The sequence below is a fragment of the Oncorhynchus tshawytscha genome, linkage group LG29, assembly GCF_018296145.1.
Source record: "Oncorhynchus tshawytscha isolate Ot180627B linkage group LG29, Otsh_v2.0, whole genome shotgun sequence".
Lineage (NCBI taxonomy): Eukaryota > Metazoa > Chordata > Actinopteri > Salmoniformes > Salmonidae > Oncorhynchus > Oncorhynchus tshawytscha.
The window spans coordinates 23141467-23157931 of NC_056457.1; the positions used below are offsets into that span (position 1 = coordinate 23141467).

Sequence of the window (16465 nt, forward strand, 5' to 3'; positions counted from 1 at the left end):
GAGTTGGACCCCCTTTGCCTCCAGAACAGCCTGAATTCTTCAAGGGAATGGATTCTACAAGGTGTCAGAAACATTCCAACGTTTGGTATCAAGATACAATTTGCTACAATTGGTGTCATGGGACCTAACGTGTGCCAGGAAAACATCCCCCACACCACTACACCACGGCCCCAAGCCTGTACCGATGACACTAGGCAGGATGGGGCCATGGTTTCATGCTGTTTACACCAAATCCTGACTGCCTTCAGCATGACGCAACAGGAACAGGGATTAATTGGACTGTTTTTCCACTCCTCAATTGTCCAGAAGAAGTGTCTCCAGTGGGAACGCGATCACCAACGATCGCGTTCCCACTGGAGACGCTTCTTCTTATTTTTAGCTGATTGGAGTGGAACCCGGTGTGGTTGTCTGCTGCAACAGTCCATCCGTGAAAAGGACAGACGAGTTGTGTGCACCGAGATGCCATTCTGCACACCACTGCGCCGTTATTTGCCTGTTTGTGGCCCGCCTGTGAGCTTGTACGATTCTTGCCATTCTCCTTTGACCACTCTCATCAACGAGCTGTTTCCGCCCACAGGACTGCCACTGACTGGACGTTTTTTTGTTTGTCGCACCATTATCGGTAAACCATAGACACTGCCGTGTATGACAAGCCCAGGGGGCCGTCCGTTACTTAGATACTGGAACCGGCGCGCTTGGCACCGACGATCATATCACACTCGAAGTCGCTTAGGTCACTCGTTTTGCCCATTCTAACGTTTAATCGAAGCAGTAACCAGATGCCTGTCTGCCTGCTTTATAAAGCAAGCCACGGCCATGTGACTCACTGTCTATAGGAGCGAACCGTTTTCATGAACGGGGTGGTGTGTCTAATAAACTGGCCACTGAGTGTGTATTTTTACACTACGATGATAATGCCCTTTTAGTGTAAGAGCTGTCTGAAAAGACTGCCTGACATTTCTGCCTGTTTTGGTGGGATGGAGTTTTGGCCTGCCTGTTGACCGTTAATAGACCAATAAGAAAGAGAGTTCCAAACCTCTCTGCCAATAACAGCTTTTTTTTCACCTTTCACCTCCCCACTCAGACCACTCCCAGACAGTCCTAGAAAAACAATTTGTTTGAGAAATTGCTCTTTGCTAAGCCATCTTTTTCACAATGTTAATTGAAAACCCACATTAAGGTACTTAACGTAAATTGTTACCCAGAAATGATTTGATATTGAGATCAAAACGGCTGCATTGGACCTTTTAATTCAAATGAAAATTGCCAAAACACAAATACAATTAAAACACCGTTTTCAAAAGTTATAAAATAGACCTATTAGCTGCCTCATAATAATAGGTAAAACCTTGTAGGGTGTTTTTTGGTAGTTGCTTGCGTAATGTGAGCTCAGACTGCGCATGCCAATAACGATGAAGCAGGAAGTCATCTTTCTCTGTGGAAGAACAACGAAGGAGGACGCATGGAGGTTGTATGCGCTCGCACCAATATTATTTTTATGAGCAACAACTTGTTGTGTTCCCCGTTCAGGCAACAGGTAGGTGGCTAATAACATTAGGCAGTCGGTTTTATTCAATAATAATGCAAATTGGTGTTTTAGCTGGCTATATCAAATACCAGAACACTAGCATGTTAGCTAACCTGAATGTAACGTTTCCGCCGTCAAAATAAGGATTATATCCTTCCCTCTAAAAAATGGATTCGAAATCATTTACGTAGTGTTCTGTAATATAATCGTCCCGTTTCAATGATACAATTTTATTGACTAGGTTAGTAAGCAAACCGTTTCCTTGTCACTGGTGCGCTGCGCTCGAGGGCCACGAATCAATGCCACTGATCACGTGAGTAGGCAGACTGTCGTGGCCATAATGTAGTTAGCGCTAGGGTAAGCGATATACTGGTAATGTATGGATATTGTCTGGCAAAGGGTGCAGCTCATTCATTATTTAATAATCATTCATTTAGTTTGCTAATTAACCACTCCCCCCATGTTTATGCTCAAATTGGTGCATCCCGCAGACATTTGAGGCACTTGTCGGTGCATGTGGGCTGTTGGCAATCATACTGGATAATTTTACCAAAATAAATTGACGGTTTACTCTTGGATCTTAGTATCATGTGTGAATGGAATGGGCCCATAGTAAAAAATAAGTGACTTATCGAACGGTGTATTTGGGCCTAAATGTCCCAGCAGTATTGTAATAAATCATACTGTCCGCTGCTTGTCCCAGATCCGATGATAAATGGCCCCTTTGTCATTTCGGCCCCTATTGTTAGTTAGGTTACTGCACACCTGCTCTGGTCACCGATCATCGGATACCAAGGTGGTCTGTTAATTGTCTTCGCAATGACTTCATTGTGGAATCTCGACTTTGGACGTCTCAAAGGAGTAAAGGTCTTGGTTAAGGTCGTGATCTGCTGTTGAACCTTCCATGGAAAGGCTGCAGTGTGGGCTTTCATTGTGCAGTACTCCCAAGCTGTGTTAAATGTGCCCCCTGACCCTAAGTTCATTACTCATTTTAGCTGTCTAGTTGTGTTCGGAGTGCATTGGCTATTCCTTCAGTACAGCTTATCCATGCAAGATAAAAACCAATAGTGCCACACCAGTTACCTGGCAATCACTTGGGAGTACTATTTTTGGATGTCACTCAGACTTTTTCAAAGTGCAGAATGCTTCCCATAGATCTGAATGTGGCTCTTTTAATATCTTTGAATATCTGAGCAGTAGAGTTGTGTGCGATCTGAATCCCAGAATTAGCTGAACCTTGAATTTGGTAAATTCGACAGCTGTGTAGGCAGATTTATGACAGTGTTTTTAAATATACAGCAGCAGGAATTTCACTTCAGGTTTTATGCATTTCTCTTATAGCATTCATGGACTTGAAGGAGCCAGACACGGATGCATCCTTTGTTGTACTGGAGTGAGTTGTCCATTCTTAAACCAAGGTTTATTATTAAAAGGCCTAGAATATAATTTTTGCCGTTTACCCATCTGACTAAATTTGGTTGCTGAGACTAACTGAACTACCAGTAAAATCACAACACTGACCATACCACAACTGTCAGTCAAATTTGATTTATTATTTTTTTGTCGCAAAGTTAATTCAGTTTTTTTCACAGGTTTTTCTTTTGGGGACAGATGGTGCTGGCTATGCCAATAGTGTACCGAGGTGAGTTCATTCCTAACTATAAGCTATGCTCTGCTAGTCGGTTGTTCTGCTGGTACTGTGATGACTTCACACATTTGCCGTTTACCCATCTGACTAAATTGGGGTGTTGAGACTGTGACTAACTGAACCACCAGCATTATTCTAACTAAAGAATACCATTTCAACCCACATCTCGATTGGAGGCCAATCATCAGTATAACAATGTTTTTCTCCCACAGGTTTGATTGGCTGGCAGGGTACTGAAGATGCTGTAAGAGATCTATACCAGGGGTGTCACTCATTCCATAGAGAGCCTAGTGTCTGTGGGTTTTGGGTTTTCCTTTCAGTTAAGGCTTAGACAACCAGGTGATGGCGTGACCATAACTCGTCAATCAAGTACAGGGAGCAGCGAAAACCTGCATACACTCTGCCCTTCGTGCAATGAGTTTGACACGCAATCTACATCTTGTTTTTGGTGAGTTAGGCCTATACCTTCTCGTTTCCACTGGCATTAACCGACTAGTATACAACCAGCCCACTTGAGTGGCCTGTTTGAAATCTGTTTTCCCTTCGGTTAATGTTGTGATGAGTTATAATTTTTGCCGTTTACCCATCAGACCATTATTGGGGTGCTGACAGTGTGACTAACTGAACTACCATTATTCTGAGATTTTACATTGTCTATCAAATTATCATTTTAAGATTCTGTTCTTTCGTAGAGTTAATGGGCCAGGATGTATATTGAAGACTGATGTAGATATTGCCCTGTGGTGAGTAAAATATTATTTTTAATCTGAGGGACAAACATGTCTTTGATCGGCAAATGTGCACGAAACTGGAGTTGTGATGAGTTCTACATTTTGCCGTTTACCCATCAGACTAAATTGGGATGCTGAGAGAGACTTCCTGAACTACAGTATAATTGCTTGCATATTTTGCCTAACTACAATCAAATGATTGTCATGCTAATAGACTGTTCTCTCCTAGATTGGGTTTGATGATCCAGTATGTGGAATATGAAGACTTAAATCTCAACCCTATGGTGAGTGTGAGGGCTAAATAGCCAATTGGTTTCCTTCAGTCTTCTACTGGAGTTGTGATGACTTCTCACTTTTCCTGTTTACTGATCTGACTAAATTGGGATGCTGTGACTAACTGAACTGCCAATATTAGCATTGATCATTATAGGTAGATGCTGCGATATGGTATAGATGCAGCGAGTAAAGGGGATAGTGGGTCAATTTCCACAACTGAGTGTTGAAGCGTGAGCATCTTGCTTAGCTCAATATCTGCGGTGCACCTCGTGGCATTTTGCGGGGACTACCTTCAATCATTAAACCTGCAATCCCTGACTAAGGTTTGAGACTCTTATTTCATCATGCAGGATTGTTATTTCCTGGGTTGAGGTGTCAACTATGATTTTTCTACCCGTGTTCATTCATTTGAAATGGAATTGATGCCTTTTCTGCTAATTTACCCTGCTGAAAAGCCATTCATTTGAATTACCAGCATTGTAACTAAACCCACGATGGTAGAAAGTTCTAGGTTGATGGCTAATCTCATTAGACAATGGTCATTTATTTAACTGATTTCTTCTATTCATTGACAATTCACAAGGTTTGGAAAACTCCTTACAAGACTATCACCCTATTTTCAACATTCTTGCCTGTCAAAAAAGCACAACCTTGGTCTGACTCCCCTGCTTAAGGTTAAATGTTTTTTATTCTGCCCTGTTATGAAATAAAATATTTTATGGTACATTAATCGCAATCTTTTTTCTGCCTACATTGAAAAATATGAATTACAGTTCATGTATTAGACCCTAATCAATGGATTTCAATTGACTGCAGGTACGTAGCCATGGGTTGGCCTGGGAGGGAATAGGCCCACCCAGTCAGAATTAGTTTTATCACCTGTCTGGGTGGCTTATCGCAGGTGAGGCCGGTCGGATGTACTGCCAAATTCTCATTCAATACTCTGGTGGACATTCCTGTAGTCAGCATGCCAATTCCACTCTCCCTCAACCTGATATGTGGCTACAGCAATCATGCTGTTTAATCAGCTACTTGGTATGACACACCTGTCAGGTGGATGGATTATCTTGGCAGAGGAGAAATGCTCAATGTGAAGCGCTTTGTGCATATGGAAAATTTCTGGGATCAATACGTTGCATTTCTTTATTCTTCTGGGTAGCTCATTTCACCATTGAAATTCAATATAGAAAAATCCTTTAACTTAGCTGTGGTCCTATTCCTCCTCGGTGATGTAGCTGGCGGCCCCGGGTGCGTAGGCGTAGACAAAGTGCAGGATGCTCTGTTGGAGCTGCTCCAGGATAAGGTCTCTCCTGTGGAGAGCTTCCAGGTCACACAGGTCACAGGGAAATGCTGCGTCGGGTGGGATAACGAGCGCTGAGGCTCCTGTAGGTAGAAGGAGCAGTCCCCAGACCAACTATCAGGGAAAATCTAGACTGCTATTACTAGAGCAAAGAAGATCATGGCCAGGATACTCTTGCCTGTAGCTACACCTGCATGTGACTGATAAATGTGATTTGACTAGATGACCCGTGTAGAAATCCCCACTCACTGACATTAAAGCAAAACCTAGGCATGGCTGTGGGATTTTTCTCCCCATATACAGGAGTATTAAAGACTTTGCACTAGTTTGGGGGGGGTGGGGGCTGCAGCATGGCTATGGACCTAGGGGTGTGGCACCCTAGACAAAAGAAAGGTTGGACTGCGACATCACTAGAAATGGTGCCGAGTCTGGAAGGGTTTGTTCTTGGACTGTTAATTAGCTACGATGTGTGATTTCAACATGGCAGCAAATGGGATCTGAGTTTGGTTGCTGACTTGGCCTTCGGTCCTGTGTGTCATACCATGTCTGAGAGTGATGGCGTTTTCACACAGCAACACAGCGATCACTGCATCCTCCTCCAGCACTGTGCTTCTCAGACACAGCTTACTGTGGGCCTCAGCCAGGGAGATCCTGGAAGAAACATGCCAATAAAGACAATTAGAAGTAAACAAATGTCTAGTTTTTAGCTAAGCAGAATTTACTGTGAGTAATGGTACAGTTACTAACTGGCAATGAAATGCACCATGTAGGAACAGACCATCAGATCTGGAAAAACCTGTCTTAGTGATAAGCCATTTGTATATCTATATAGTGCCACTGATGAAATTGGGTAAAAATAAACCCAATCTGATGCCTACACAAAAAAGTCTAGACTCGGGCACCCATTTATTAGTTCTGTAAAAAAAAAAAATTTCACCTTTATTTAACCAGGTGAACAAGTTCTCATTTACAATTGCGACCTGGCCAAGATAAAGCAAAGCAGTTCGACACATGGAGTAAAACAGTCAATACAGTATAAACAAGTCTATATACGATGTGAGCAAATGAGGCAAAAAAAGGCCATGGTGGCAAAGTAAATACAATATAGCAAGTAAAACACTGGAATGGTAGATTTGCAATGGAAGAATGTGCAAAGTAGAAATAAAAATAATGGGGTGCAAAGGAGCAAATTAAATACAGTAGGGAAAGAGGTAGTTGTTTGGGCTAAATTATAGATGGGCTATGTACAGGTGCAGTAATCTGTGAGCTGCTCTGACAGTTGGTGCTTAAAGCTAGTGAGATAAGTGTTTCCAGTTTCAGAGATTTTTGTAGTTCGTTCCAGTCATTGGCAGCAGAGAACTGGAAGGAGAGGCGGCCAAAGAAAGAATTAGTTTTGGGGGTGACTAGAGAGATATACCTGCTGGAGCGTGTGCTACAGGTGGGAGATGCTATGGTGACCAGCGAGCTGAGATAAGGGGGGACTTTACCTAACAGGGTCTTGTTGATGACAAATGAATGATTGCGCTCCACCTTGTGGAGAAATATGATATTACAGAGAACACTTCTAAAGCTGCAGGTGCCCTGAGAATTTGAAGGGCTTTTTCTCTTACACATAGTTAAATCGGATTTGACAAATGCCCAAGTTAAACACTAAAATAAGTAAAAGGGTGATGTGTATAAATATTAAACATGGTAATTTTTTAATGAATAACCCTTAGCGTGTGGTAGGCCCTTACAGTAGCTTGATGGAGGCCACAGACACCTTTGCACCATGGCCCGAGTCTGAGCGGACCCTTCTGCTGGCCATGTAATAGCCATGGATCATCATCTCTGCCCCAGGGCTCAGCTCTGTCTGGATCCTCTGGGTGTGGGCCAGAAGCTAGGGGAAGGAAGAGAGCACAATGGTAAGTCACAAAGCATCTAAAAGGGTGCGGATGTATTTTTTTTTTTACATGTGCCATAAATTACATGAAAATATAAATATCATTATAGTGTGTACAGTATTGTGTGGTTTTACCTCCTTATAGTCCTGTGTGGTGAACTGCATGCAGGATGGGTACAGGGGCTCTCCGGGCTGCACTGCCCGTCTGAGGGTGTGCACCGTCTGGGCTAGCAGGGCCTGCTTTCCCCCTGCTTCCCGACACAGGATCACCAGACCAAAGGCCTCAGCCAACTGAGCAGGGACCGGGCCCATGTCCTACACACACAATGGATCACAGATTTTCATGTGGCTGGTAGCTAATTTTGTTAAAATACCTAAACATGGAAGTACTATATTTACCACTAGAGTACTGTTTCTTGTCCATCCTGAATAGGCACAGGCCAAAGTGGAAGAGAACCTGAAAGCGTTTGTTTGGACAGCAGCCTGTTCCATGAGTGGAACAATTAACTACATCCTCTGAAGAGAGTAAATTGTCTCCCCTTCCTGCTTTGCCTACATAAAGCAAACGCCTAAACAGACAATTGGCTGGCTCAGATTTGACATTTCGGGAACACATATTTGCCAGTGCTGAGTGCTATTGGCATTGTGTGGTAGGAGAAAAGGTTTCAAACTGCTCACATGGAATAGCATTGTTGCAGAATCACCATATCAGACAACAACCCAATGCGGGGCACTCACATTTATCAAGTGCAGTAGTCCAATAAATTTGAATGGTAATGTAAATTAAACAACTATGACCCACCACTGTTCCCAGCACTGTACTGTCAGTCCTGGTGGTCTTGTTTGAGGGAGCTGTGGAGTCTGCCAAGGCCCAGAAGCTGCACTGGACAGGGAAGGAGATCTGCTGGTCAGCATCCTCTCCATACTTCTTCCCTGGGATAATCACAGACACTGTCCGACTCTCCAGAGCTGGGTGGGGAAGGAGAGCGGTCAAAGGTGAACTAACTGTTGGGGGTGGATAGAAGGCAAAGGCCCCGTGTGAAACCAGTCCCTTGGGCTATACACTCAAATAACTTACTCTATACTTTGTGTCACAGGAGGTGCCATAATGTTGCATTGCTACAGCTGTATCAGACTGGCTCCAGGCTACAAGGTAAGCAGGGCTCTGTACCTGACTGAAGTGCGTCCATCTTGTCTTTCCTGTGGTGGCCCAGGTCCCCGAGCATGCAGACGCCCCCAGTGGCCAGCAGGGCGGAGCCAGCGTGGATGTTAGCCGTGCCCGCTCCGTGTTCATCACGAGAAAGAGAGGCAAACATCTCCCCTGTCGCAGGGTGTCTCACCCCACGGCCAGCCAGACCCAGGCTGTACGTCATCAGCCTAAGACAGGGGTAACGGAGGCTGGCTCTCAACTATTTATTTATGCTGTTGACTTGACTTGAATATAGGCATAGTATAATTTTACTGTAGTAATGTTATTGTTTTGGCCATTGTATTGTGCTTCCTAAGAACATGATTGATTGACTGATTCAGAGATTGATTAATTGACTGTCTGACTGAAGCATTATAATGCAGGACCTTTCCAGTATGAGTGTGTCAGTCGTCAGGGCTAGCAGGTCCAGGCAGTGCAGTGAGTCTGGGTTGTCCTCCCGCCCCTGGACCAGGCTGAGCAGCAGGCCCAGCTTCAGAGTGCTGTACAAGCCCGGGGGAACCACAGGGGATCCAAACGTGTTAGCCACAATGGCAGAGAATCTCCAGGGGGAACAGGCTGTTGCCGTCAACAAGGCCTGGAAGTTAGAGCTGATGGTGCCCGTGTCTGGGGGGTGTGGTTGAAGGAAAAGAAGAGGGGTGAAATGAATCTACTGGACTGTGAGGTGTTGTCATTGAATATACAGTACCAGTCAAACGTTTGGACACCTACACATTCAAGGGTTCTTTATTTGTTGTATTTTCTACATTGTCGAATATTAGTGAAGACAAACTATGGAAACAATCATAATATATTTTATTTTAGATTCTTCAAAGTAGCCACACTTTGCACACTCTTGACATTTTTATTTTATTTTTTATTTTACCTTTATTTAAGTAGGCAAGTCTGTTAAGACCTGGAATACTTTATTAACAGTCTTGGAGTTCCCACATATTCTGAGCACTTGTTGGCTGCTTTTCCTTCACTCTGTGGTCCAAACCATCTCAATTGGGTTGAGGTCAGGGGATTGTGGAGGCCAGGTCATCTGAAGCAGCACTCCATCACTCTCCTTCTTGGACAAATAGCCCTTACACAGCCTGCAAGTGTTTTGGTTCATTGTCCTGTTGAAAAACAAATGATAGTCCCACTAAACGCAAATCAGATGGGATAGAGTATTGCTGCAGAATGCTGTGGTAGCCATGCTGGTTAAGTGTGCCTTGAATTATAAATAAATCACTGACAGTGTCACCAGCAAAGCACCATCACACATCCTCCATGCTTCACGGTGGGAACCACACATGCTGAAATCATCCGTTCACCTACTCTGCATCTCACAAAGACATGGCGGTTGGAACCAAAAATCTCCAATTTAGAGCCAAAGGACAGATTTCCACCGGTCTAATGTCCATTGCTCGTGTTTCTTGGCCCAAGCAAGTCTATTCTTCTTATTGGTGTCCTTTACTAGTGGTTTCTTTGCAGCAATTCGACTATGAAGGCCTGTTTCAAACAGTCTCCTCTGAAGAGTTGATGTTGAGATGTGTCTGTTACTTGAACTCTGAAGCATTTATTTGGGCTGCAATTTCTGAGGCTGGTAACTCTAATGAACTTATCCCCTGCAGCAGAGGTAACAATGGGTCTCCTTTTCCTGTAGCAGTCCTCATGAGAGCCAGTTTTTTTTCATAGCGCTTAATGGTTTTTACGACTGCACTTGAAGAAACATTTTCTGGATTGACTGACCTTCATGTCTTAATGTAATGGTGGACTGTCGTTTCTCTTTGTTTATTTGAGCTGTTCTTGCCATAATATGGACTTGGTCTTTTACCAAATATAGGGCTATCTTCTGTATACCAACCCTACCTTGTCACAACACAACTGATTGGCTCAAACTCATTAAGGGGAAAAAAATCCACAAATTAACTTAACAATTTAATTGAAATGCATTCCAGGTGACTACCTCATGAAGCTGGTTGAGAGAATGCCAAGAGTGTGCAACGCTGTCATCAAGGCAAAGGGTGGCTATTTGAACAATCTCATAAAATATATTTAAATTTGTTTTACACTTGGTTACTACATGATTCCATATGTGTTGTTTTTATGTCTTCACTATTATTCTACAATGTAGAAAATAGGTCAAATAAATAAAAACCCTGGAATGAGTAGGTTTGTCCAAACTTTTGATTGTACTGTACTGTTCTGGTATAAGCAAGTAAGAGGTCACAGTCCTCACACACATACATGTTCCTTATGAATGGCTTTCTCGGAGTAGCTGAAAATCAGACCTATAGATTCTGAATAGGATTTAATGTAAGCTGATCTGTACCATTGTAAGCATGCATATAGGTCCTTACATTCAGGCTCCCACGGTTGAACGCTATTGGCCTCCACACTCCAGGTGACGTTGGGCCACTGGTGGACATGGGCCGGTATGCCCAGCACCCTGTACAGACGTCCAATCCTCATGGAGTTACACAGCTCATCTACAATGTTGTGAGGGAAACAGAACCATAACACTCAGAGGGGTTGTCCGGTTCTGTCTTGCTTTTTCCTAATTATTTGAGGAACATGCAAGGCACCTACACACCCCTGCCAAGAGCAACACAGGAACCAGGCCCTTGGAACAAAGATCTCACTGTGTGTGTGTTGTGTGACCCAACTAATGAGTGTTTCTTACACTTATTAACATATATGTTTAGTAACGTGATCTAGCTGTGTTGAATTCCTCCAGAAGACTAGGTCAACAGAATATGCTAATACTGGCACTGAGAATCACTGCTCTCTCAGGGGTAATGGCTGGACAATGTTATTGGAGGGCACAGGAACACCTAATATCTCACCCAGGGGCACTACTGCGTGGCTGGCTACTCAAACCTCTATTTTAACTCTTCCCCCCTTGGATTTTGGCTCCAAAATTACATTTGTCATGGAAAAGGAAGAGAACATTCCTAACAAACTTCTAAGTTACTTTTCTAGGGAGAAAAAGTCAAATCTATTAAAAACGAAATCTTGACTTGCAATATGTGAACATTACAAAACGTTTGGGCAAAATGATCATTATTATGTGAGCTTACCTCTGAGAAACAGGGTGACAGACTGGTACCTGAGGGCACTGGGAGGATGGACTTTCAGGACATCCAGTGCTTTAACATGGATCAGCTCTACAAGCTGCTTGTCTGTTTCCAAACCACATTATATTTACATTACAAAAGGTCAGTCATTTAGCAGATGTTCTTATCCAGTGCATCCATCTTAAGGTAGCTAGATGAGACAATCACATTCTAGTACATTTTCTTCAATAAAGTAGCTGTCAGCAAAATCAGAGCTAGTAAGAAACGACGAGCTACATGTAAGAATGGCATGTGAGGCTACTTCATCAGGTATCATTTAGGGACATTCTCACCCCCCAGGACCCGGAACTTGATGTCCTCTTTGAGGTGAGAGGAGCAGAGCAGGCAGCTGAAGTCACTCCTCACTGTGGCTGACTCAGTGGCTCCGGGTGCGTGCACTCTGATGTGATGGAACCCTGAGGATAACATCATATTACAGAATTTGAAATAGTTTTGTAAATGGCATTACCGTGATGTTATGAAAACAGAAATAGGTTACTTGTAATCAGGCCTACCTGTTGAGCAGGGACAGTCCTCCTCAGAACAGAGAAACCTGGCTCCCTGAGTGTACTTGGAGACCCTAGTCATCGCGATGGCCAAGCCCTCCATGGCAACAGGCCTCATGGGGCCATAACCACAGGGAAACTCACAGAGGTCCAAGGTGTACTCAGGGAACGGAGGTAGGTGTGTAAACTTCAGGATCACATTCACCTGACTTTCTGTGTGGATTTTCTCTATGAGGGAGAGTGTCTTTATTGACAGAAAACAAACCTGAAAGAGTGACAAAAAAAACAACAAATACCAGTATGTTCAAAATTCAAGGTTTGAATAAGGGGTAATGTAAATGGGAGATGTTTTGGACTTACAGATTGAAACAGTGCTGTAGCTTTGAGGGGGTCATTGAGAACACAGTCACCCAATCTAGGATCCAGTTCGATTAGGTCTGAAGGGTTCACACGGATACAGAACCGATACACAGCTTCATTTCGCTGGATGTCTGAAGGGAATAGGTACTTGGGTGATTGATGTAGCTGTTATAAAGTCAACTCTATCAATTTACATAACCATATCAGTTATTTAACAGTTTGCTGTCATCTATGAAGGACTGCGTCTCACGTGTCACCACATCCTCCAAGTGGGTACAGGGTTGCCTAGGTTACCCTTTCCTCAGGAGTCACACAACCCCATTAGCTAGCTAGCTAACACTGACCGAAAGCTCTCGCTAGCTAGCCTACCACTGGCCCTTAAAATTTACCGTTGAATGGTTTGCAGTCTTCAGCAAGTTGAAGAAGAGCTCCACTTCTGTCTAGAAAAGACAAAACTGACTCTTTCAGTAAGAAAACGTCTTCCATTTTCTGTTACCGACTGACTAACGTTAGCTAAAGAGTTGGCTGAAGAGACTAGTCACACAGTCGAGATATCACGCGACTTGATCATTTGAACTGTGCTCGCTAATTTGAGTGCACAGACAGACAAATCCCCCCATCTCCGTAATACACAAGACATCGAAAACAAACTTGTTGGTTGATTTAATTATTATTTTAATGTACAGTACATCCAAGGCATTGTATTGAACAATGAGGCATGTTGACAACACTCGTTAGTTAGAAATGGTATGGAAATCCTAGTCTGGTGGTTGAGGTTTTCTGTGAGGATTTCTAAGGAATATCTGAGTGTCAATTAAGGCAAGATTATGAGCTTGTAAACTGAAACACAGACAGGCAAGCAAACCACAGAAATAAATCAGATGGCGCAGCACCTGTTTGCAAAGTAAAGTCACTGGAGCCATTACAGAAAAGGTCTATATAAACACACACAATGAAAATCTGAACTGAAATGACCTCTGTCAACACAAGACTATATTCCGTGACCTAGTATTTCCGACTGAGAACCCCCCCACCACAAATTAACAATGAATCTATAAATAAACCTACTACAAGCACTTTCTAAATATACCATTAACCAGTGATCTTGTTAGGATAACAAATCTTTTGATATTGGAAGAGACAAAACAATTCATTTTAGCTGTTCTGAAAGCATATAAATGACATGTTCACTGCCATTTCATTAAATCCACAAAGTCTGCTTTTAAAGTGGAACGAAAAGATTTTGAGGAAGCGCTTTCATCCCAACTCGCCACTTAAATTTAGGATTTTATTTCGGGGACATTTTTATTTTTTTACCCACCCCACCCTGACAACATCACACTGAATGTCCTCGTTTCTTCAAACAAAGAACCAAAATGGACATGAGCCAACAACCATTACGGCCGACATTTCTTAAAAATATAATTTGTTATATAAATATCATTAGGTAAAAATAAAGGTTTCTTGACACAGTCTGCAACCCAAACCCTTTTCATAAGTGCTGTCTGATCACAACTTCTGCTCACTTTGGCTTTTCTCAAAACGGGTTCATCCACAATATAAATTCTTCCCTTTTATTCAAAATATTTAGGACAGGTTAAGGCAGTGTTTTTCAGTCCTGATCCTGGTGTGACACAGGGTGTGCAGGCTTTGTTCCAGACCAGCACAAACACACCTAAATACACTCATCAACAAGCTACTGGGCTGGAACAAATCCTGCATACCCTATAGATTTCCAGGACCAGGATAGAATAATACTGGGTTAAGGCCAAGGCTCTACAGTGCAATCATTTTGATCGCATATGTGCCTTAAGATTTTGCTGTGCGACATGGAATTTTTATTTAGGAGCACCAGTTTGCCTAGAATAATTACAGATTCTAGCTTTCTTACCTCAAATATTTCTCAATGTGGTCCTACATTTCTTTGTGTGCACCTACATTTTTCAACTTAGGTGCACACGTGCTCCTTGTAAAAAATAAAAAATAAAATTAAGGCAATTTCACAGAACTCTGGGACAGGTCCTCACAGCAAGTCTTTCATAGGAAGGAGTCATCTGAGGGGGGTGCGTAGGAAAACCCTAGGAACGCATCATCAGCCTCCATTACACTGGCGTTGACTATGGCATGTTCAGTATAGCACACAGAGTTTGGAACGGTCTCATCTGTGAATTCTGGATCAAAGTTTGTGATGTCGTAAGGAGAATTCTGCAAAACAGGAAAGAGGAAAAAACAAACATCAGTTCATTCATGCTTGTGGTCTGGTGTTGCATCTGCCGTGTGTTGCCATACATCAGAATCACATGTAACCCTGAGAACATTTACCACATTGGGAGTGAATGGAGGTGGAACCTTTCTCTGTTCCAGGTCATCCCACTTGATCGCAGAGAAGAAGTTATGTGCTTTGATCTCATTCTGAAAAAAAGAGAATAGATCTTTTTCAGTTCTAGAACAACCAAGGCAAATGCTATTACTTCATACTGATGAAAGCGATGTAATGCAATCCATCTGCCAAGAAGAAATGAACATTGCCAGACACTGCAGCTATTGAGCAACTCCTGGTCATGACAATGTTTCTCCACCAGAGAGAGTCAGATGCCATCAGCTACAGCAATACATGAGTCATAGTTGTGAGACTATGAAGCATACTGCTGTGTTACTTAAATAAATGGTAGCTTGGGATTTAGAGCACTGTAGGCTGCTGAGGGGAGAACAGCTCACAATAATGGACGGAACGGAGCAAATGGAATGGCATCAAACACCTGGAAACCATAGGTTTTATGTCATTATTACCATTCCAACTATTCCGGTCCATTCACACCATGATCCCGCACTCTACAAGTAAGGTGCCACCAACCTCTTGTGACTTCGAGGAAGGTCAATTTGTGTGTATTTAGTGAGTTTGGAGTATTTAAAAAGTCTTGGGTCACTGGAATATTTTCTAACTAAATGAGATGGGTGACATAAAACCATAAACCACTGCCATGCTGTGAGGGTCACCACTCACAAAGTCGTCTCTGGAGCCCAGTCTGTGTGTGCCGTCCTTCTCCAGTAGAGCCTGCAGGAGGGACCAGGCCGTGTTGGACGCTCCGGGACGCATCATCAGGGGTTTGTGGAGGATGTTTTCATACATCTCATGGGTGTCTCTGCTGTAGAACGGAGGCTGTGGAACAGAGGGGAGATAGATGTGTGTTACTGTTAAGACAGTGTGTGATCAGGCATTATGTCAAGGGTGTGTTCTGTCCGTACATATTGTGCCTGTTTTCAATGTCTACTACTGTAACTCACCAGGCCAAAGAGCATTTCATAGAGCACTGATCCTAGACACCACCAGTCCACTGTGTTGTCATACGGTTGTTTCCTCAGGACCTCTGGAGCTAGGTACTAGGGGGGGGAGAGAAAGTTAAATAAATTAGCAATGACAGGCCTTTTCAGTCTCAATCCAGAACAGTGGTCCAGACATTAAAAAAGGTTATTATGCCTTATTACATATGCTGTCCTGGAAAACATGTTCAACATTACCTCAGGTGTCCCACAAAATGTACTTGTCGTCTCGGCTTGGGAAATACCTTCCTTGCACAATCCGAAGTCCGTCAAAACTATATGTCCCTTTAAAGAAGGGGAGTCAGGGACAATTTTAGACAGTGTTTGCCACCATTATCCTCAGTCAGAACTGAAGAATATACATTTTCTTTGTGGAATTTTGGCCAGAGTAGCCAACTCTCAGGACACTCGCAATTTCCTCAGTCTCAATAAGGCCGGTCAGGAAACGCATCAGTTAAACAATCAAATCACAAACGTTCTCTTCTAAACTGAAAATGACACTGCCGTTCGTGTGAGATGTGTTAGCTGGTGAAGGATTAAGCTTCACCACAGACACTTGCTTTCTTTATAACCTGTTGGATTGGTTAGTTTGAGACATTCATCTCATCATTTTTTCCAATGAC

General features: G+C 43.0%; 2 protein-coding genes and 1 long non-coding RNA gene across 4 annotated transcripts in view; 1 reads left to right on the plus strand and 2 right to left on the minus strand.

Moving 5' to 3' along the window:
* The first annotated feature begins 1387 nt into the window (after positions 1-1387).
* Positions 1388-4907, plus strand: LOC112233610. Its single transcript, XR_002950780.2, has 6 exons — positions 1388-1537; positions 2870-2921; positions 3121-3170; positions 3389-3624; positions 3869-3919; positions 4137-4907. It is a non-coding gene; the product is annotated as an uncharacterized LOC112233610 (long non-coding RNA).
* mcmdc2 (minichromosome maintenance domain containing 2) lies at positions 4136-13079 on the minus strand. The gene is made up of 13 exons (XM_042308622.1): positions 12911-13079; positions 12522-12652; positions 12171-12426; positions 11949-12071; positions 11620-11721; positions 10900-11028; positions 8941-9178; positions 8537-8742; positions 8168-8334; positions 7501-7680; positions 7220-7362; positions 6025-6134; positions 4136-5566 (listed from the first exon to the last, which is right to left on the minus strand). Exons 1-13 carry the CDS (start codon positions 13005-13007, stop codon positions 5397-5399), a joined length of 2052 nt encoding a protein of 683 aa, XP_042164556.1. The 5' UTR covers positions 13008-13079; the 3' UTR covers positions 4136-5396.
* Positions 13080-13179: 100 nt separating this feature from the next.
* sgk3 (serum/glucocorticoid regulated kinase family member 3) overlaps positions 13180-16465 on the minus strand; it is a 35842-nt gene continuing 32556 nt past the window's right edge. For both annotated transcript variants that reach the window (XM_024401359.2, XM_024401358.2), the window contains exons 13-17: positions 16041-16127; positions 15807-15902; positions 15526-15681; positions 14844-14933; positions 13180-14726 (exon numbers count right to left, since the gene is read on the minus strand). In XM_024401359.2, the coding sequence (XP_024257127.1) occupies positions 14559-14726; positions 14844-14933; positions 15526-15681; positions 15807-15902; positions 16041-16127 (597 nt within the window). In that variant the 3' untranslated portion in view covers positions 13180-14558. The remainder of the gene's footprint in view (positions 14727-14843; positions 14934-15525; positions 15682-15806; positions 15903-16040; positions 16128-16465) is intronic.

Coding starts and splice junctions, on each gene's coding strand:
- mcmdc2 (XM_042308622.1), bottom strand. CDS start 13,007: ATGGAAGACGTTTTCTTACTGAAAGAGTCAGTTTTGTCTTTTCTAGAC. Junction 7,681..8,167: donor GTACAGTGCTGGGAACAGTG/GTGGGTCATAGT, acceptor TTGTGTGTGTAG/GACATGGGCCCGGTCCCTGC. Junction 5,567..6,024: donor CGCCATCACTCTCAGACATG/GTATGACACACA, acceptor TTCTACCTACAG/GAGCCTCAGCGCTCGTTATC.